General features: G+C 44.3%; 1 protein-coding gene across 2 annotated transcripts; it reads left to right on the plus strand.

Annotated features, from left to right (window-relative positions):
* Positions 1-489: 489 nt before the first annotated feature.
* LOC115168420 (interleukin-17 receptor C) lies at positions 490-21,699 on the plus strand. 2 transcript variants are annotated; one of them, XM_029723677.1, is made up of 18 exons: positions 490-664; positions 6,823-6,956; positions 7,168-7,183; positions 7,350-7,466; positions 7,691-7,785; positions 7,898-7,981; positions 8,163-8,277; positions 8,377-8,561; positions 10,545-10,613; positions 10,782-10,848; positions 15,067-15,263; positions 15,346-15,393; positions 17,389-17,434; positions 17,593-17,744; positions 18,043-18,111; positions 18,218-18,269; positions 18,463-18,570; positions 19,243-21,699. In XM_029723677.1, exons 2-18 carry the CDS (start codon positions 6,840-6,842, stop codon positions 20,214-20,216), a joined length of 2,511 nt encoding a protein of 836 aa, XP_029579537.1. In that variant the 5' UTR covers positions 490-664; positions 6,823-6,839; the 3' UTR covers positions 20,217-21,699. The 2 variants fall into 2 exon arrangements, with proteins under 2 accessions (XP_029579537.1, XP_029579538.1); XM_029723678.1 differs by lacking the exon at positions 490-664 and having other exon boundaries at positions 6,170-6,956; positions 8,386-8,561.
* Positions 21,700-22,535: the final 836 nt, after the last annotated feature.

A 22,535-nucleotide genomic window follows, 5' to 3' on the forward strand; every position in this document is an offset into this window, starting at 1 on the left:
AATGTGGAAAAAGGGAAGGGGTCTGAACACTTTCTGAATGCACTGTATTGTGACAATCAGCACCACTATGAAACCTTTGTGTGACAATCATGATAAATATTTATTATAACTCAGAACACTAAATCAAAACAACAAAGGAAAACGAACGTCACGTTCTGCAGGCTTTACTGAGCTGTACAAAAACAAGATCCCACAACTGAAGGAGGGAAAAAGGGCTGCCTAAGTATGATTCCCAATCAGAGACAACGATAGCCTCTGATTGGAAACTATACTCAGCCAAAACAAAGAAATACAATGACATAGAATGCCCACCCCATATCACACCCTGACCTAACCAAACAGAGAACAACAGCTCTCTCAGGTCAGGGCGTGACACTTTGACCCAGTTAGAGACCCTGTTTGCCATCAACTAGAGTTAACAATTAACACGTTATAGCGTGTGTTTCAGAGAGATAGAATTGAAAAAAATCGGACTATTTCTGTACAAAAACTAATAGACAGAAACCCACACATCATATATTGTTAGAAGACCTATAGATGGGTTGGTTAGCTGACCTCACGAAAACAATGTGTGCACTTCCAGGGGCAGAAGTCAGCATGTTGTTGTGATTCTGGATGGTGAGATTGCTAGCAAAAATGACAAGAAACTGCCATCTGGGGAATCGTAAGTGGCTCAATTCAGCTCGTTTCATATTGATACCATATCTTGTTTTGAGGTGTTTTAACTGGCTAAAATTAGCTAGCTAGCTAACCAATAACTGTAATGATGTATTTGAGAGACAACAAGTGTTCATTGTGCAAATGTATTTATGTTATCAATAAACATTGAAGATGAAATATAGCATACATATTGTCAACAATCTACGCCAACCCTGTCTGTGTTGGCCCATAGTTGTGCATGACTCAGTTTTGTTGCTAAACAACCAACAGTCTATATAACATTATAAACTGGGTGGTTCGAGCCCTGAATGCTGATTGGCTGACAGCCATGGTATATCAGACTGTATACCATGGGTATGACAAAATATATATTTTTACTTCTCTAATTACATTGGTAACCCGTTTATAATAGCAATAAGGGACTTTGGGTGTTTGTGGTATACGGCTAAGAGCTGTATCCAGGCACTCTGCATTGATACAAGATGACACCGACAGACATGGCAGCTCTGCTTCTAGCTCCTAAGCAACTTTGCAGTATTATTTTTTTTTTGTGTTATTTCTTACATTATTAGCCCAGAATGTTTTTTTGTTATTACATACAGCCCGAAATAACTTTTGGATATTAGAGCGGCAGTAGCTCACCAGCATTACGACCAGGAATATGACTTTCCCGAATTGGATTCTTTGTTCGTACCCCCCAGGGCAATTTAACTTATCCCAGATGCCGCCGGCGGAGAAGAGGTATTCGGAGTGGACTTCTAGTCTGACTCAGGAGGCAGGCACACCATCCACCGCTTCCGAGTATATTACTCGCTAATGTTCAGTCTTTGGATAATAAAGTAGACGACCTCAGGGCAAGGATCTCCTTCCAGAGAGACATCAGGGACAGTAACATACTCTGTTTCATGGAATCATGGCTCTCTTGGGATATACTGTCTTCGTCCATACTGGCTGTACTGGGTCCATACTGGGTTCTCAGTTAAACGTGTAGACAGGAATAAAGAACTCACCTCTCATGATTAACTACTCATGGTACGATTGTGATAACTTACAGAAACTCAAGTCCTTTTGTTCACCCGACCTAGTATACATCACAATCAAATGCCGACCGTATTACCTCCCAAGATAATTATCTTCGGTTATAGTCACAGCCGTGTATATTTCCCCTCAAGCCGATACCACGACAGCCCTCAAGGAACTACACTGGACTTTATGTAAACTGGAAACCACATATCCTGAGGCCGCATTTATTGTAGATGGTGATTTTAACAAAGGAAATTTGAGGAAAACGATACAGAAGTTCTGTCAACACATTGACTGTAGTACTCTCTTAGGAAAAAACACTAGACCACTGCTACTCGCCTTTTCGAGATGCCTACAAGGCCCTCCCCCGCTCTCCCTTCGACAAATCAGATCACGACTCAATTCTGCTCCTCCCTTCCTACAGGCAGAAACTCAAACAGGAAGTACCCATGCTAAGGTCTATTCAATACTGGTCTGACCAATCAGAATCCATGCTTCAAGATTGTTTTGATCACGTGGACTGGGATATGTTCTGGGTGGCCTCTAAGAATAACATTGACGTTTTCACGGACACGGTGACTGAATTCATCAGGAAATGTATAGGGGATGTTGTTCCCACAGTGACTATTAAAACCTACCCAAACCAAAAACACTGCCCTATCCCATCTGGACAAGAGGAATACCTATGTCAGAATGTTGTTTATTGACTATAGCTCAGCCTTCAACACCATAGTACCCTCCAAGCTCGTCATTAAGCTTGGGGCCCTGGGTCTGAACCCCGCCCTGTGCAACTGGGTCCTGGACTTCCTGACGGGCCGCCCCCAGGTGGTGAAGGTAGGAAACAATAACTCCACTTCGCTGATCCTCAACACAGGGGCCCCACAAGGGTGCGTGCTCAGCCCCCTCCTGTACTCCCTGTTCACCCATGACTGCGTGGCCAGGCACGCCTCCAAATCAATCATCAAGTTTGCAGATGACACAACAGTAGTAGGCCTGATTACCAACAACGACGAGACAGCCTACACAGAGGAGGTGAGGGCCCTGGCGGAGTGGTGCTAAGAAAATAACCTCTCCCTCAATGTCAACAAAACAAAGGAGCTGATTTGGGACTAAAGGAAACAGCAGAGGGAGCAAGCACCTAGGTGGAAAGCTTCAAGTTCCTCGGCGTACACATCACTGACAATCTAAAATGGTTCACCCACACAGATAGTGTGGTGAAGAAGGCGCAACAGCACCTCTTCAACCTCAGGAGGCTGAAGAAATTTGGCTTGGCCCCTAAGACCCTCACAAACTTTAACAGATGCACAATTGAGAGCATCCTGTCGGGCTGTATCAACGCCTGGTACGGCAACTGCACTGCCTGCAACCGCAGGGCACTCCAGAGGGTGGTGCCGTCTGCCCAATGCATCACCGGGGGCACACTGCCTGCCCTCCAGGACAGCTACAGCACCCAATGTCACAGGAAGGCCAAAAACATAATGAAGGACATAAACCACCCGAGCACAGCCTGTTCACCCCCCTATCATCCAGAAGGCGAGGACAGTACAGGAGCATCAAAGCTGGGACCGAGAGACTGAAAAACAGCTTCTATCTCAAGGCCACTTTAATAATGGAACACTAGTCACTTTAATGTTTACATAGTGCTTTACTCATCTCATATGTATATACTGTATTATATTCTATTCTATTCTACTGTATTTTAGTCAATGCCACTTCGACATTGCTTGTCCTAATATGTTTTATATATTTCTTAATTCCATTCTTTTACTTTTCGATTTGTGTATTGTTGTCAAATGTTAGATACTACTGCACTGTTGAACTAGGAACACAAACATTTCACTACACCCGCAATAACATCTGCTAAATATGTGTATGTGACCAATAAAATTTGATTTGATATTGGCCATATACCACACCTCCTCGTGCCTTATTGCTTAATTGGAAAAACAACACATGAGCCTAACCAGAGGCTGTTGCAGGCATGGGTTGAATATTAACCTGAAGTTTTTTCAAATCATTTTCTATAAACAGCATACTATCTGAAACTATTTTCAAATACTTCTTTCCAAACATTGTCAAAGGCTATAACCAAACAGACCAGGTTCAAATGCATGAGAGTATTTAAATATTTGTATTTCCACATACTTCAAATAAAATAAAAAATATTCAAATATTTAGGGTGCGTTGGTAAATTCACTCTGGCCATCTACTCTGATTTCAGAGCACTCTAGTCTCAAATCAAATCAAATTCTATTTGTCATGTGCGCCGAATACAACAGGTGTAGACCTTACAGTGAAATGCTTACTTACAGGCTCTAACCAATAGTGCAAAAAAGGTATTAGGTGAACAATAGGTAAGTAAAGAAATAAAACAACAGTAAAAAGACAGGCTATATATAGTAGCGAGTCCTTTTCTTTTTTTCTTTTATTTAAGTAGGCAAGTCAGTTAAGAACACATTCTTATTTTCAATGACGGCCTAGGAACAGTGGGTTAACTACCTTGTTCAGGAGCAGAACAACAGATTTTTACCTTGTCAGCTCGGGGATTCAATCTTGCAACCTTTCGGTTACTAGTCTAACGCTCTAACCACTAGGCTACCTACCGCCCACCTATAAAAGTAGCGAGGCTACATATAGACACCGGTTAGTCAGGCTGATTGAGGTAGTATGTACATGTAGATATGGTTAAAGTGTCTATGCATATATGATAAACAGAGAGTAGCAGTAGCGTAAAAGAGGGGTTGGCGGGTGGTGGGTGGGACACAATGCAGATAGCCCGGTTAGCCAATGTGCGGGAGCACTGGTTGGTCGGCCCAATTGAGGTAGTATGTACATGTATGTATAGTTAAAGTGGCTATGCATATATGATAAACAGAGAGGAGCAGCAGTGTAAAAAGAGGGGTCGGGGGGTTGAGGGGGGGCACACAATGCAAATAGTCCAGGTAGCCATTTGATTACCTGTTCAGGAGTCTTATGGCTTGGGGGTAAAAACTGTTGAGAAGCCGTTTTGTCCTAGACTTGGCATTCCGATACTGCTTGCCATGCGGTAGAAGAGAGAACAGTCTATGACTGGGGTGGCTACGGTCTTTGACAATTTTTAGGGCCTTCCTCTGACACCGCTTGGTGTAGGGGTCCTGGATGGCAGGAAGCTTAGCCCCAGTGATGTACTGGGCCGTACGCACTACACTCTGTAGTGCCTTGCGGTCAGAGGCCGAGCAATTGCCGTACCAGGCAATGATGCAACCAGTCAGGATGCTCTCGATGTTGCAGCTGTAGAACCTTTTGAGGATCTCAGGACCCATGCCAAATTTTCCTGAGGGGGAATAGGCTTTGTTGTGCCCTCTTCACGACTGTCTTGGTGTGTTTGGACCATTCTAGTTTGTTGTTGATGTGGACACCAAGGAACTTGAAGCTCTCAACCTGCTCCAATACAGCCCCATCGATGAGAATGGGGGTGTGCTCGGTCCTCCTTTTCCTGTAGTCCACAATCATCTCCTTAGTCTTGCTTATGTTGAGGGATAGGTTGTTATTCTGGCACCACCCGGCCAGGTCTCTGACCTCCCCATATAGGCTGTCTCGTTGTTGTCGGTGATCAGGCCTACCACTGTTGTGTCGTCTGCAAACTTAATGATGGTGTTGGAGTCGTGCCTGGCCATGCAGTCGTGGGTGAACAGGGAGTACAGGAGGGGACTGAGCACGCACCCCTGTGGAGCTCCAGATTTGAGGATCAGCGTGGCAGATGTGTTGCTACCTACCCTCACCACCTGGGGGCACCCGTCAGGAAGTCCAGGATCCAGTTGCAAAGGGAGGTGTTTAGTCCCAGGATCCTTAGCTTAGTGATGAGCTTTGAGGGCACTATGGTGTTGAACTCTAAGCTGTAGTCAATGAGCTGTAGTCAATGAATAACATTCTCACATAAGTGTTCCTTTTTTCCAGGTGGGAAAGGGCGGTGTGGAGTGCAATAGAGATTGCATCATCTGTGAATCTGCTTGGGCAGTTGGAGTGGGTCTAGGGTTACAAATTGGAGTGGGTCTAGGGTTTCTGGGATAATGGTGTTGATGTGATGTGTGCAAGAGCTCAGAATAACTGAAGAATTTACAACCGTGCAACACTCGTTGGATATGACCTAGTGTCAGTAAATGTAGGCAAAAAAAAACGTTATTAAATTGTTGCCAGCAGCACACTTACAGTCACCAACGCTCTAGAGAACATGAAAACAGCTTAACCAGCTCTGATAGGGTGAGTAAAATGGTCAGAGTGAGGTGGGCTCTCGTTTGTTTCTGGAAGTAGCTAGCAAGCTAGCCAACTTTGGTCAGTTAGCTTGGGTGCTTGATGCCAGTTGTTAGGTAAGAACGCTCGGATCAACCGTAATCCTCGGCCAGCGCGTCCAGTGTGCGCTCTGAGCGCTCCGAGAGCTGAAACGCTCTGAATTTACGAACGGACAATCTGACAACAGTCTGAATTTACTAACGCCCAGAGCGCACTCTGAGCATGCTCTGGCATCCTGAGTGAATTTACGAACACACCCTTACTTCCAAATGTCTTAGAAAGTTACTGAATTACCCTAAATAGCATTTGAACCAAGGTCTGTTAAAGAAAAGATGCGGTATTTATGATTAACAGAGCAGTGACTGTGCAGGGGGGACTGCTATGTTTGCCAATACACGTTTCCTTCTCGATGTCGCGTTAAAAAATAAGTATTTCTTAACATAGCCTGACTGATATTTCCTCGTTGTTCGTAAAAATAAATATCGAACGAGTACACACTGTCTGAGGCATTTGGAAAGGTGGAGCTGTACTGAACTACCCACTCACTCACTCACTCACTCACTCACTCACTCACTCACTCAATACACAACTTAATACGCATGGAACAACTCTTAATGAGTCATTTTTTTACCGTTCTTATTGGGAACAGACAAAACAACATAGCACTGGAACTTATCAGTAGGCTACGTTTCCGTTTTCTTGGATTTCATTTCGTTGATTTTAATATGCACGTAAGGCTAAACGTCTTGAGTGTGGTCTGTCGTTCTGCAGTTTTTTTGCGCATTTGCGTTTTTTTGTCCCTAGGGCCAAAGTTGTTCAAGCAACATTGGATACGCCGTGACTTTTTACAAGTGCCTCTGTTGTGAGTAGGCTAGTGGTCATCCGTCATGATGATGAGACGCGGGAATCGACCTGCCCTTGCTGTGCTCCTGCTCCTGTTTTTCCTGCTGCGGCTCCTGTGCGCCTCTGAGGAGATAACACGCGCCAGACTAACTGTCACCGAGGTAAGGGACTAATTCATACCATCTTTGGGGTCCACCACCATGGACATAATGTAATTAATATGCAACATAGACATTATACTCAGACTGTATATAATATAAATAATGTATTGGAAATTGATTAGCCTATGTGAACCTGTCCTGCATCAAGATTCACTTCACTAACCCAGTGTTTTTTTCTTTCTCCTTTTCTTTCTCTATTTCTCCACAATAGATTCAATACCAAAATGGTAAGTGTTACTTCAGGCCATGGTCCCTATGGGATAACTCATTTTGTACACAATATGAAGAGGAACCATTTATTTGGCATTTTCAGACTTCACTTGTATACTTATTTTACTGCGTATATTGTTTTGAGTGTCCGTATGTTCTGTGTTTCTGTATTTTTTTCTGTAGGTTCCAACTGGAACCTTCAGAGTCTTCCTCAGCTGAGTCTGTCCACTCTCGGGTTCTCTCCATCACAAGGCTCCTGTTTTGCCTGTGTCCATGTACGTGTCAGAATGAAAGCGGCAGGTAAGACTGTTTCCCATCCACAACCAATCTCTGCCTCTCCGCACCATCCTCATCCCCTTTAGAACTTTCCTCCATCCATCCTCTTATCTAAAGTCTCAGTCTCCCTTTCTCTGGCCTTGTGTTTGTTTCAGTCTATATCTTTCTTCCTTAACCTGACTTCCTCTCTTTCTCTCGTTCTACCTTTACTGCCATAATTCTTTCATCTGTCCTCTGTGTTCCTCTAGACTTCACTGGGACACTGACCATTAAATACCTGGAGCTGTCAACTAGAACTCCCAGAACCATCTCGATAAAAAATGTCAATAATGACACTTTACAGGTAAAATTTCTTGAAATGGAACCCCTCTCCCTTTCAGTATTCTTTAGGAAGAGTTAAAAAGGATAAGATAGATGGATAAAATAAAATTCACTTTATTCATTTTTATTTTAAGTGGAGTGACCCGTTTCGACCCATCATAGTAGGAAAGACCAACATTAAGCGCTTACATCCCCATGACATTGGCCACGTGATTGTGGTAAGATCTGATATTTTCATGCATGCACACACACACACACACACACACACACACACACACACACACACACACACACACACACACACACACACACACACACACACACACACACACACACAGTAGAATGATGAAAGTGTGCTTCTGATCATGTTGCTGCGTGTGTGTCTCTGTTGCCTTCCAGTGGGAGTTGGTGTATGACTGTTTCCCTGCTGACGCAGGGCGAGAGGTGTATGTGTCTTTGTCCTCTAAACCACAGAGACAGCACAGGTACATCGTACAGGAGGACATCTGTCCAGGTACTAATCTCACCTTTCACCTCCATCACTTATCCCCCTCCCTCACCTGTGATGTGATGAGAATGACATAATACTAATCATACTATGACTCTGTCTGAGGTGATGCAGATTCAGATCCAGTACCAGAGTTTGATCTGTCTGTGGATGAGCTGGCTCGATCCCTCAATGTAACAGTAGCAACTGGAGACCACATATACCAACCGGCTCTGTCATCTGATGTATACACCAGGTTGTGCTACAGACACACAGATGCAGAATGCTCCAACCTTTCTGCTCTTTTTACTGTAAGCTAATTTGCATGTGTGTATTGTGTGAGTGTGTGCTTGCACGTGTGTGTCTGTGTGTGTGGGTGGGTGCGTGCATGCGTGCGTGTATAGGGGTGTGTTAAAAGGTGAATGTTGTTTATAACATACACTACCGGTCAAACGTTTTAGAACACCTACTCATTCATTGGATTTTCTTTATTTTTACTATTTTCTACATTGTAGAATAATAGTGAAGACATCAAAACTATGAAATAACACATATGGAATCATGTAGTAACCAAAAAAGTGTTGAACAAATCAAAATATATTTTATATTTGAGATTCTTCAAATAGCCACCCTTTGCCTTGATGACAGCTTTGCACACTCTTGGCATTCTCTCAACCAGCTTCATGAGGTAGTCACCTGGAATGCATTTAAATTAACAAGTGTGCCTTGTTAAAAGTTTATTTGTGGAATTTCTTTCCTTCTTGATGGGTTTGAGCCAATCAGTTGTGTTGTGACAAGGTAGGGGTGGTAAACAGAAGATATCCCTATTTGGTAAAAAAAAATATATATATATATATTTTAATTTAACCTTTATTTATCTAGGCAAGTCCGTTAAGAACAAATTCTTATTTACAAAGACGGCCTACACTGGCCAAACCCAGACGACACTGGGCCAATTGTGTGCCGCCCTATGGGACTCCCAATCACAGCCGATTGTGATACAGCCTGGATTCGAACCAGGGTGTCTGTAGTGATGCCTCTAGTACTGAGTTTCAGTGCCTTAGACCGCTGCGCCACTCGATATTATGGCAAGAACAACTTAAATAAGCAAAGAGAAATGACAGTCCATCATTACTTTAAGACATGAAGGTCAGTCAATACGGAACATTTCAAGAACTTTGAAAGTTTCTTCAAGTGCAGTCGTAAAAACCATCAAGCGCTATGATGAAACTGGCTCTCATGAAGACTGCCACAGGAATGGAAGACCCAGAGTTACCTCTGCTGCAGAGGATACGTTTATTAGAGTTACCAGCCTCAGAAGTTTCAGCCCAAATAAATGCTTCATAGAGTTCAAGTAACAGACACATCAACATCAACTGTTCAGATGAGACTGTGTGAATCAGGCCTTCATGGTCAAACTGATGCAAAGAAACCACCACTAAAGGAAACCAATAAGAAGAAGAGACTTACTTGGGCCAAGAAACATGAGTAATGGACATTATACTGGTGGAAATTTGTCCTTTGGTCTGGAGTCCAAATTGGAGATTTTTGTTTCCAATCGTGTCTTTCTGAGACGCGGTGTGGATGAACAGATTATCTCTGCATGTGTATTTCCCACCTTAAAGCATGGAAGAGGAGGTGTTATGGTGTGGGGGTGCTTTGCTGGTGACACTGTCTGTGATTTATTTTGAATTCAAGGCACACTTAACCAGCATGGCTACCACAGCATTCTGCAGCAATACGCCATCCCATCTCGTTTGGGCTTAGTGGAACTATCATTTGTTTTTCAACAGGACAGTGACCCAACACACCTCCAGGCTGTGTAAGGGCTATTATACCAAGAAGGAGAGTGATGGAGTGCTGCATCAGATGACCTGGCTTCCACAATCCCCCGACCTCATCCAAATTAAGATGGTTTTGGGATGAGTCGGACCGCAGAGTGAAGGAAAATCAGCCAACAAGTGCTCAGCATATGTGGTATCTCCTTCAAGACCGTTGGAAAAGCATTCCAGGTGAAGCTGGTTGAGAGAATGCCAAGAGTGTGCAAAGCTGTCATCAAGGCAAAGGGTGGCTATTTGAATAATCTCAAATTTAAAATATATTTTGATTTGTTTTAACACTTTTTTGGTTATAACGATTCCATATGTGTTATTTCATAGTTTTGTTGTCTTCTTTATTATTCGGCAATGTAGAAAATAGTAAAAATAAAGAAAAACCTTTGAATGAGTAGGTGTTTTTTTGACCGGTAGTGTAGGTTGATAATCTGTTAATGAATATTCTGTTGTTCTCTCCAGATTAACACCAATCAGAATCGGTCAGTGACTCTCAGTTTCCCCTACCTGCTACCCTGTGTCTGTGTACAGGTAAGAAGGTCTCACTCAGTGACATATCACAATGAGCAAAGATAACTATCAGATAATGTGCAATGGACAGTGACAGTACTGCATGGCTAAAACTACAGTATGTCTCATGTTAGTGTCCTTGCATGTCTCTCTGCCTGTCTGTCTGTCTGTCTGTACATATGACTGCAGGTATATTACACACACCTAGACGCAAGGCGAACCACAGTTTGCCCGTTTGTGAATGGCTCATTAGCTGGTGAGTATCTAATCTAAATTCGCGCTGGAGAAGAAGTAGACGTTTTACGTGCCCCCAACCGATTGTGTTTTTTTGTTAGTTTATTTGCGTTGTTTGTAACTTATTTTGTACATAATGTTGCCGCTACCGTCTCTTATGACCAAAATCATTTCTGGACATCAGGACTGCGATTACTCACCACGGACAGGCAGAATCCTTTTTTTCCCCATTAACAAGTCTGACGAGCCTGACGCAAACGATATACTGCTTTCTCGGGAACAGGCCCAGATCCCCGTGATTTGCATGAAGAGGAGGCGGAGAAAAAGGGGCCAAAGGGCAGGCTGCCTTCTGAGAATTCGTTGGCGATCGAATAAACCCCCACTTCCTTCCATTCTGCTAGCAAACGTGCAATCTTTGGACAATAAAATAGATGACCCACGCAGAAGATTGAACTACCAACGAGACAATCAAAACTGTAATATCTTACGCTTCACGGAGTCGTGGCTGAACGACTACACTATCAACATATAGCTGTCTGGTTATATGCTACACCGTCGTCTGGTAAGACAAGGGGTGGCGGACTATGTATTTTTGTAACAGCTGGTGCACGATATCTAAGGAAGTCTCGAGCTATTGCTCGCCTGAGGTAGGGTATCTCATGATAAGCTGTAAACCACACTATCTACCTAGAGAGTTTTCATCTGTATTTTTCGTAGGTGTTTACATACCACCACAGTCAGAGGTTGGCACTAAGACAGCATTGAGCTGTATTCCGCCATAAGCAAACAAGAAAACGCTCACCCAGAGGCGTTGCTCCTAGTAGCCGGGGACTTTAATGCAGGGAAACTTAAATCCGTTTTACCAAATTTATATCAGCATGTTAAATGTGCAGCCAGAGGAAAAAAATAATAATAAAAAATAATAAAAAAATCTGGACCACCTTTACTCCACACACATACAAAGCTCTCCCTCGCCCTCCATTTGGCAAATCTGACCATAATTCTATCCTCCTGATTCCTGCTTACAAGCAAAAATTAAAGCAGGAAGCACCAGTGACTAGGTCAATAAAAAAGTGGTCAGATGAAGCAGATGCTAAGCTACAAGACTGTTTTGCTACCACAGACTGGAATATGTTCTTGGATTCCTCCGATGGTATTGAGTACACCACATCAGTGATTGGCTTCATCAATAAGTGCATCGATGACGTCATCCCCACAGTGACCGTACGCACATACCCCAACCAGAAGCCATGGATTACAGGCAACATCCGCATTGAGCTAAAGCTGCCGCTTTCAAGGAGCGGGACTCTAACCCGGAAGCTTAAGAAATCCCGCTATGCCCTCCGAAGAACCATCAAACAGGAAAAGCGTCAATACAGGACTAAGATCGAATCGTACTACACCGGCTCTGACGCTCGTCGGATGTGACAGGGCTTGCAAACTATTACAGACTACAAAGGGAAGCACAGCCGAGAGCTGCCCAGTGATACGAGCCTACCAGATGAGCTAAACTACTTCTATGCTCGCTTCGAGGCAAATAACACTGAAGCATGCATGAGAGCCCCATCTGTTCCGGAAGACTGTGATCACGCTCTCCGCAGCCGATGTGAGTAAGACCTTTAAACAGGTCAACATTCACAAGGCCGCAGGGACAGACGGATTACCAGGACGTGTACTGCGAGCATGCACTGATCAACTGGCAAATGTCTTCTGTTATACACGCCTCTTGGAGGAGGGAACGCAACACCCCGCTACACTCAACTCCCCATGGAGTGAAAGAGGTATGTGATTGTAGGTGCGGGTAAGGATGACAGAGGCAGAGAATATTACCGTTTACTGGGAATTTATTTCCTTAACACGGTAATGTGGGGAAAAGGGTCTGGACAGAACCAAAGCAAAGAAAGTAAAGTTAAAGAGTCCCCTCTCCTACCTTCCCACTACTTACCTAACCTTAACACCACCTGGCGCGCTAACCAAAATATAGGGGGTGGTCCGCCCAGGTCTTACCTAGTGTGCATAGACAGAGTACATACTACGGGTATATGTATGCCCGCAGGCCTCTTGCCTAAGCACTTTCAAGGAGCCTTCACCTTCCCCCCTGTGAACAAATGAAACAGAAAAGTACAAACAATTTTAATAATCAAAACACAGTCCTTTTGACATAAACATTCCTCAGCAGAACCAGCTACAAAATACTTTACAAAAACTGTCTGAGCAACAACCAACACAGGACATCAAAGAAGCTCTCTCTCCTAACATAGGAACACTGGCTTTTATCCAGCTGCAGAAGGAGTTTGTAGCCGACAGCTGTATCCCCTAATGAGAGGGCGGGATCAGAGTGCCAATCTGTCATGGGGCTGACCAATCAGCTGCTTGGGGGAATCCAGGAAGCCATTTCCTGAAATAAACACATACAAACCCACAACAACGCAGAAGCTGGGGAACGTAACATCTTCACTGACATTTTCAACCTCCCCCTGTCCGAGTCTGTAATACCAACATGTTTTAAGCAGACCACCATAGTGCCTGTGCCCAAGAACACTAAGGTAACCTGTCTAAATGACAAACCGACCCATAGCACTCACGTCTGTAGCCATGAAGTGCTTTGAAAGGCTGGTCATGGCTCACATCACCATTATCTCAGAAACCCTAGACCCACTCCAATTTGCATACCGCCCAACAGATCCACAGATGATGCAATTTCTATTGCACTCCACACTGCCCTTTCCCACCTGGACAAAAGGAACACCTATGTGAGAATGCTATTCATTGACTACAGCTCAGCGTTCAACACCATAGTGCCATCAAAGCTCATCAATAAGCTAAGGACCCTGGGACTAAACACCTCCCTCTGCAACTGGATCCTGGACTTCCTGACGGGCTGCCCCCAGGTGGTAAAGGTAGGTAACAACACATCCACCACGCTGATCCTCAACATAGGGGCCCCTCAGGGGTGTGTGCTCAGTCCCCTCCTGTACTCCCTGTTCACTCATGACTGCACGGCCAGGCACGACTCTAACACCATCATTAAGTTTGGCAATGACACAACAGTGGTAGGCATGATCACCGACAACGACGAGACAGCCTATAGGGAGGACGTCAGAGACCTGGCCGTGTGGTGCCAGGACAACAACCTCAACGTGATCAAGACAAAGGAGATGATTGTGGACTACAGGAAAAGGAGGACCGAGCACGCCCCATTCTCATCGACTGGGCTGCAGTGGAGCAGGTTGAGAGCTTCAAGTTCCTTGGTGTCCACATCACCAACAAACTATCATGGTCCAAGCACACCAAGACAGTCGTTAAGAGGGCACAACAAAACGTATTCCCCCCCAGGAGACTGAAAAGATTTGGCATGGGTCCTCAGATCCTCAAAAGGTTATACAGTTGCACCATTGAGAGCATCCTGACTGGTTGCATCACTGCCTGGTATGGCAACTGCTTGGCCTCTGACCGCAAGGCACTACAGAGGTTAGTGTGAATGGCCCAGTACATCACTGGGGCCAAGGTTCCTGCCATCCAGGACCTCTACACCAGGCGGTGTCGGAGGAATGCCCTAAAAATATTCAGACTCCAGCCACCCTTGTCATAGACTGTTCTCTCTGCTACAGCACGGCAAGCGGTACCGGAGTGCCACGTCTAGGTCCAAGAAGCTTCTTAACAGCTTCTACCCCCAAGCCATGAGACTATTTGCATTACCCCCCCTCTCTTTTACACCACTGCTACTCGCTGTTGTTATCATCTGTGCATAGTCACTTTATTAACTCTACCTTCATGTACATATTACCTGAACTAACCGGTGCCCCCGCACATCGACTCTGTACTGGTGCCCCCCTGTATATAGTCTCACTATTGTTATTTTACTGCTGCTCTTTAATTACTTATTTCTTATTCTTATCCGTTTTTTTTAAACTGCATTGTTGGTTAGGGGCTCGTAAGTAAGCATTTTACTGTAACCTGTTGAAATCGGCGCATGTGACTAAAACAATTTAATTTGATTTGAGTACACCTCTGATTATTCATGTATTGTTTGTCTCTTAGACCTGCTTGAGATGCCGTAGGTGATGATTAGCTTCCGTTTCTGTGTGTGTTGTTACCTATACATTTTCCAGTGAATCAGACCTGGGGATAGCAGGGGCTTTCTGCTGGAGCAATTATTAATATGAGTCACAGACAAACCAGCAGAGCATGCAGTCCTCACACTATCAGTAACAGTGCACTGTCTGTGTTTGACCACCAGGGGGTAGAGACGTGTGGGGCTCCAGTAATGTGACTCTGTATGGTGAGTTGAGTTCAAGCATGGCCTGGAGTGCCTTGTGTCCTGCTGCTTACCTGAAGCCCTCTGCCTCCCTCTGCTGGCGACACCAGAGAAACACACCACAATGCACTCCCATCCTCAACTCCACACTGGAGGACATGGAGAAGAAGGGAGATCTGGTGAGTGTTGATGATGACGGTGATGATGATGAAGAAGAAGATGATGATGATCCTGCTGATCTCTTCCCTCTATCCTTGACAGAATTATAATGTTTCTGCTGTGGATAAACACCCTCAGATGTGTGTGCAGGTAAGAATGTATAAGCCAATAAAATCAAGTCAATGTTATTTGTCACATGCGCTGAACGTAACATGTGTAGACTTTACCGTGAAATGCTTAACCAACAGTGCAGTTGAAGAAAGAGTTAAGAAAATATTTACCAAATTAACTAAAGTAAAAAATAATTAAAAGTAACACAATAAAATAACATTAAAGAGGCTAAATACAGGGGGTACCAGTTCCGAGTCAGTGTGTGGGGGTACAGGTTAGTCGAGGTAATTTGTACATGTAGGTAGGGGTGTAGTGACTATGCATAGATAATAAACAGCGAGTAGCAGCAGTGTAAAAAACACATGGGGGGGGGAGACGTTAAATGTAAATAATCGGTGGCTATTTGATTAATTGTTCAGCAGTCTTATGGCTTGGGGGTAGAAGCTGTTAAAGTGCCTTTTGGTCCTAGACTTGGCACTGTGGTACTGCTTGCCATGCAGAAGCAGAGAGAACAGCCTATGATTATTAAAGTGACTATGCACAGATGATAACAACAGAGAGTAGTAGTGGTGTAAAAGAGGGGGGGCAATGTAAATAGTCTTATGGCTTGGGGGTAGAAGCTGTTTAGAAGCCTCTTGGACCTAGACTTGGCATTCTGGTACCGCTTGCCGTGCGGTAGCAGAGAGAACAGTCTATGACTAGGGTGGCTGGAGTCTTTGGCAATTCTTAGGGCCTTCCTCTGACACCGCCTGGTATAGTCCTGGATGGCAGGAAGCTTGGCCCCAGTGATGTACTGGACCGTACTCACTACCCTCTGTAGCGCCTTACGGTCAGATGCCGATCAGTTACCATACCAGGCAGTGATGCAACCGGTCAGGATGCTCTCGATGGTACAGCTGTAGAACTTTTGGAGTATCTGGGGACCCATGCCAAATCTTTTCAGTCTCCTGAGGGGGAAAAGTGTAAGGGGTGCGTAACTGGTGGCAGGGAAGTCAGATGCAGGAGAGCAGAACTGGGTAATAACCGGAGCAGTTTAATTGCAAAACCAACGGCATAAAAAATAACAAACATGGGTACAAAACCCGTCGCGCAGCAGTAAACATGTGCACAAGCACTTACAACAAACAATTCCATACAAAAACATGGGGGGAACAGAGGGTTAAATACACAACACTTAATGAGGGAAATGAAAACCAGGTGTGTAGGAAAACAAGTGGAAAACAAATGGAAAATGAAAACAAATGGAAAACAAACAAAACAAATGGAAAATGAAAAGTGGATCGGCGATGACTAGAAGACAGGCGACGCCGACCGCGGGACGCCGCCCGAACAAGGAGAGTCGTGACAAAAAAGTGTTGTCGTATCCTCTTCACGTCTGTCTTGGTGTGTTTGGACCATGATAGTTTGTTGGTGAAGTGGACACCAAGGAACTTGAAATTCTCGACCCGCTCCACTACAGCCCCGTCGATGTTAATGGGGGCCTTGTCGGCCCGCCTTTTCCTGTAGTCCATGATCAGCTCCTTTGTCTTGCTCACATTGAGCAATATACACTATGTTATACTCTTTCCATGACATATACTGACCAGGTGAATCCAGGTGAAAGCTATCATCCCTTATTGATGTCACCTTTTAAATCCACTTCAATCAGTGTAGATGAAAGGGAGGTGACAGGTTAAAGAAGGATATTTAAGCTTTGAGACAATTGGATTGTGTATGTGTGCCATTCAGAGGGGGAATGAGCAAGACAAAAGATTCAAGTGTCTTTGAACGCAACTGTGGGAAGTACTGGAGTCAACATGGGCCAGCATTTCTACGGAATGCTTTTGACACCTTCTCGAGTCCATGCCCCAACGAATTGAGGATGTTCTGAGAGCAAAAGGGGTGCAACTCATCATTAGGAAGGTGTTCCTAATGTTTTATACACTCAGTGTATGTCTAATATCAACAGTTAACAGTATGATACATGATACATGTGGATTTCAGTCACTGATGTCTCTCTCTCTCTCTCTCTCTCCCTCTCTCTCTTCTCTGTAGTTTTCCTTCAGAGGCAGCCATGATGTCCGCTGTCCATTCCAGCCAGGTGAGAGACCACAAGACCACAGTGATAGAAGTACTGCACTTGATATTGTTAATATCATAAACATCATCTCTCTCTTTCTCTCTCTCTCAACTCCTCTCTTTCTCCCTCTCTCTCTGTCTCTCTCGCTCTCTCTCTCTATCCCTCCCTCCTTTCCTCAGGTATGTCTAAGTGGGAGGCATATGTTGGTCCTGGTTCACAAAGTCTCTGTGTCTATCTCACCTCCACTATCCCAGCATCCTTTGCTGCACAACTCTGTGTCTGGCAGGAGAAAGGATGTGTGTCCAGAGGAGCTATCTACTTAGTAAACATGGTAAGATAAGAAACTATCACCATATTATAGAGACATAATAGCCTCTATAATGTGCTGTCTTGCGTGCTCCGACCTAACTGTGCTATTTTGTGATTCTTTGGGCGTTTATCTTTACTTTTTCGTGTTTTCTTTATTATATATTTTGTATTTTATTAGTTATACTAGTTTTGATTGCTGCACTGTTGGATAGAGCATGCAAGTTAAGCATTTCACTGTACTTGAACATGTCACAATAAAACTTGAACTTAATAGACACTGCTGGTCCATGTTGTTAAGAGTGCAGTTTTCTGTTCTACAGGGTGGGGGCACCAGAGAGACACAGCTGAACCTGCCCTTATCATCCCTGACTGAGGGTCTATGTGTGCAGGTACGAACGACCTAACTATCAATGGCTTTTGTATTACGTGAAAGCATCTCTTATCTTACTTTTACTTTTTCTTTATTTCCATTTCATGCTCTCTATATCTCGGAAGGTCTGGCGGTCAGATCCTGCGCAGTATGGGAGGAGACTACTGTGTCCTGACTGTGAGTTCAGCCTCAGCCACGCACACGCACACACACGCACGCACGCACGCGCACGCGCACGTGCATGCACACGCACACACACACACACACACACACACACACACACACACACACACACACACACACACACACACACACACACACACACGTGCCTTCCAGCACTTATACATGGTATCCTCATATGCCTCCTCAGATTCTAACAGGAGACGGGGTCTCTATGCTGTTGCAGTCTTGACACTTCTGGTTACTGTGGCAATGCTGGGAAGCCTCATCCGCTATGTGACCAAGAAGGGAGTCACAGGTCAGTTTTTCTTGTACTGTACGTAGGTAGACCTTTGTAGCCCCTTCTTGTGTCCTCAGTCATATTACATTGCATTAATATTGAGTGCTATCCTTAACCTATCTGCTCTATCTGTGTGTCTATCTGCTCTGTCTGTGTGTCTGTCTGTCTTACCTTATCCTTCAAACCTAACAAACTTAATTTAATCCATTGATTTAATTCCAAAGGCATAATGGCCATCATCAGCTAAATAATAGAGAAATCAGTGAATAAATACAAATCATTTCCAATATATTTTTTGTCTGTCTGTCTGTCCGTCTGTCCGTCTGTTTGTCTGTATTTTTTTCTCTCTCAACTCCACCATACTCATCTCTCTCTCTCTCTCTCACTCACTCTCTCTCTCTCTCTCTCTCTCTCTCACTCACTCACTCACTCACTCACTCACTCACTCACTCACTCACTCACTCACTCACTCACTCACTCACTCTGTCTCTCTCTGTCTCGCTCCCGCCCTCCCTCTCTGTCTGTCTGTCTGTCTGTCTGTCTGTCTGTCTGTCTGTCTGTCTGTCTGTCTGTCTGTCTGTCTCTCTCTCTCACTCTCTCTCTCTCTCTCGCTCTCTTCCCTTGACCATCTCCTTCTTTGTATATGTCTTTGTGTGTGTGTCTCTGCCTCCCCCCTCTCTCTCCCTGTAGGTTGGCTATTCATCCAGAGGCCTGTGTTGTTGGTGTGTTCCTCAGAGCAGTCAGCCCATGTGTCTGCCGTGTGCGCTTTGGCCTCCTTCCTACAGGGGGAGTTGTGTGCTGATGTGCGCATGGCTTTGTGGACCCAGAGCTCCATTGGGGCTTGTCCTGGGGCTGTGGAGAGGTCTTGGGCTGGGGTGGCTGAGCTGGGCCCTGTGCCCTGGCTGTATGGACAGTGGGAGGCAGTCAGAGAGGCAGGAGGCCAGGTGCTGATCGTATGGAGTGCAGTGGCTAAAGAATCCTACAGGAGCTGGAGAGAAGAGAGGGAGGGAGGGGATAGGAGGGAGGGGAAAAAGACAAGAGGGAGTAAAGGAGAGGAGATGCAACAAGGGGAAAGGGGAGGAGAAAAAATGGAAGAACTTGAGAAAACAAGAGTGGAACAGGAGCAAGCAGGAATGAAGAAAGGAGAGGAATGGAAAGAGAGTAGGAGCGGAGAGGAGAGAGAGCCCTCCTCAGTGACAGGGCCAGTGTTCAGGGCTGCCCTGTCCTGTCTGCTGGGTGCACGACAGGGGGCAAGCAGGGTCAACGGCTTCACCATTGTCTACTTCCAGGGCCTCTGTCACAGTCGAGACATCCCCAAGGACCTCAGAGGAGTCCCACGCTACTGCCTGCCTCGGGACTTCGGAGGCCTGATACGTGAGCTGGATGGGACCGCTAGCGGGAGGAACAGTGTGATTGGCAGCTGGGACTGTTGGCCCAGACTCCTTTCCAAAACACTGTCACTTTGGTTGGCACGACGACTAACTCACAGGCTCAGAGTGTGGTTGTCACAGGAAGAGGAGGGGCTAAAACTGAAATCATCACAGGAAGTGATATCAGAGAGGACACTGAACAGGCATGTGTTGTCGCTGTCAACTAATGAGGAGAGGACAGAGCCAAGCACTTTGCAGCAGAAGGAGTTGCTCAGCGGGTCACCATGGCAATGAAGCAGGGCATCTCAGGTTTCACCTTTATACAGGGGTCAGACCTTTGTCTTGACTGTAACATGAGGCAGAGCACATCGGTGGTGTAGTGACCCAAACAGTGGAGCAGAGACACTGAGCATTTCACAGGGCTTATTACCGAAGTCAATAGGGGGTATTGATAAAACTACTAAGAGAACTTACCACTTGATTTGCCTAATGGTGAAGAGTAGGTAAATATTCTCCTCTGGGCTACATCCCCCATATTTCCACAGTTTATGCTTTTTATGCTGAGTGTACAGTTTGAACCTGAACGTAAAGCCACACATCAGCCTTCTCTAAGTGGGTATGCCTGAAAGTCAGGTTGTAACTTCAACTTAGTGTATAGAACTGGATACCCTCACCACAGGTGCTCCAGTGGAGAGAAAGGATATACTTCATCATTCTCAATGTCAACAGTAGATGATCAAATAATGTGATATCTTTGCTCTGAGGGCACATACTGTACATCCAAACTGTTGTTTTACCCGAGCCTCCACTTTCCACATGACTGTCAGATCCTTTCGAGAACGTTTCAAAATGTATTTGTACTGAAGTACACAGCATCAACGTGCCCCATCTTGAACCAGCACCTGTCCATCTCTCAAACTGGTTGGCTGTAGAACTGCTTGGTTATGTACAGTGCCATAGAGGATTATGGATGCTATATTATCTATGTATGGGTATAGAGACCATTCCTACACTGTGATGACCTGAACTGGAGCGGGATAGGCCAGCTCTATAGCAACCGGTCTACTCCAATGAGCTCCTATGGACTGTGTACTGTAACCTACTGTATATAAGAAATAGACACCTTAGTGACTCATTCTTTAGTCCAAAGATATTATGGTTTTAATTTAACATTTGAGTAATTTAAGACTTTGTTCTCAGAATAGTTCACTTCGCAGTATATAGTTATTTTCAACATAGCATTCAACAAAGATACAATGACTTCTGTATTAATAATGTATTTTCTCATTGCACCTCTTATTAATTCAGATAGCCTTTTGTTCAATTAAAATGAAGATTTAACATTGATTTACTTAATGGACACACATAGTACAGAGCCTGTTATTGTATCAAAGCCGGACATTTATAATTTGAATATAAGAAATTAGCAGATGCTTTTATCCAAAGCGGCTTACATGCGTGCATACATTTTATGTACAGGTGGTCCCAGGAATCGAACCCCCTATCCTGGCATTGCAAGCACCATGCTTTACCAACTGAGCTACAGTTCTTTAATATTATACTACTGTTAGTAAGCCCCTTCAGATTGACAGTGAACCAATATTATTCAAATATCACCAACGACTCACATTCCATTCTCCCACAAAGTCAGTGAACCCACTGGCATCAACAGTAGACTGTATGCAAAGCATCTGGAGCCTCATGCCATAACACAGATGTTGTCCAGCCAAGCTTTTGAGTAGTAGGTTGTGTTTGTAAATAAACAGTTGTTAACAGAGGCAGAGCAGTTTTCATTCAAGTTTAAAGGGACAATATGTCATTACTACATACATTTTTGGACTTATACATTAATGATATATACCCATTTATTCTTGAAGAATATAACCTAATAAGGCCTCATGAGCTTAGTTCAACTGGCATACCCCATCAGAAACCAAAATAATATTTTGCTTGTTTTACTCCACTTTTTCTAAACTAGGTTATTGTAAACATACACTGCATAACCTAGCCTCAAAACATGGTTAAAACGATAATTGTGATGTCATGGATGGTCAGCTCTTGCATCCATAGCTCTGTCTAGGAATTTGAGAGTGGTTATGTTTCTTCAGCCCCATCCCTCAGGTTATTTACTGAAACAGTGGATGGGAAATGATTTGTTATTGTCACGTCCTGACTAGTAAAAGGGGTTATTTGTCATTGTAGTTTGGTCAGGGCGTGGTAGGGGGTGTTTGTTTTGTGTGTTTCGGTGTTTTTGGTTTAGGTTCTATGTTTTCTATTTCTATGTTTAAATCTAGTTTTCTATTTCTATGTTGGGTTTTCGGTAGGACCTCCAATTAGAGGAAGCTGGTTGTCGTTGCCTCTAATTGGAGGCCATATTTAGTTGGGGTTTGTTTCACTTGTGTTCTGTGGGTGGTTATTTCCTGTATAGCCTGGGAGCCTTATGGATCTGTTTTTCGTCGTTTGTTTATTTTGTTTAAGTGTTTTCTTTAAATAAATTAAGAAGATGAGCACTTTACACGCTGCGCCTTGGTCCTATCCTTACGACGCCCATGACAGTTATTGTTTGAACTGCAGATTTCCCCCTTTAAAATGAACTGTATTCAGAACAAATGT

The sequence above is a fragment of the Salmo trutta genome, chromosome 30, assembly GCF_901001165.1.
Source record: "Salmo trutta chromosome 30, fSalTru1.1, whole genome shotgun sequence".
NCBI classification, from domain to species: domain Eukaryota; kingdom Metazoa; phylum Chordata; class Actinopteri; order Salmoniformes; family Salmonidae; genus Salmo; species Salmo trutta.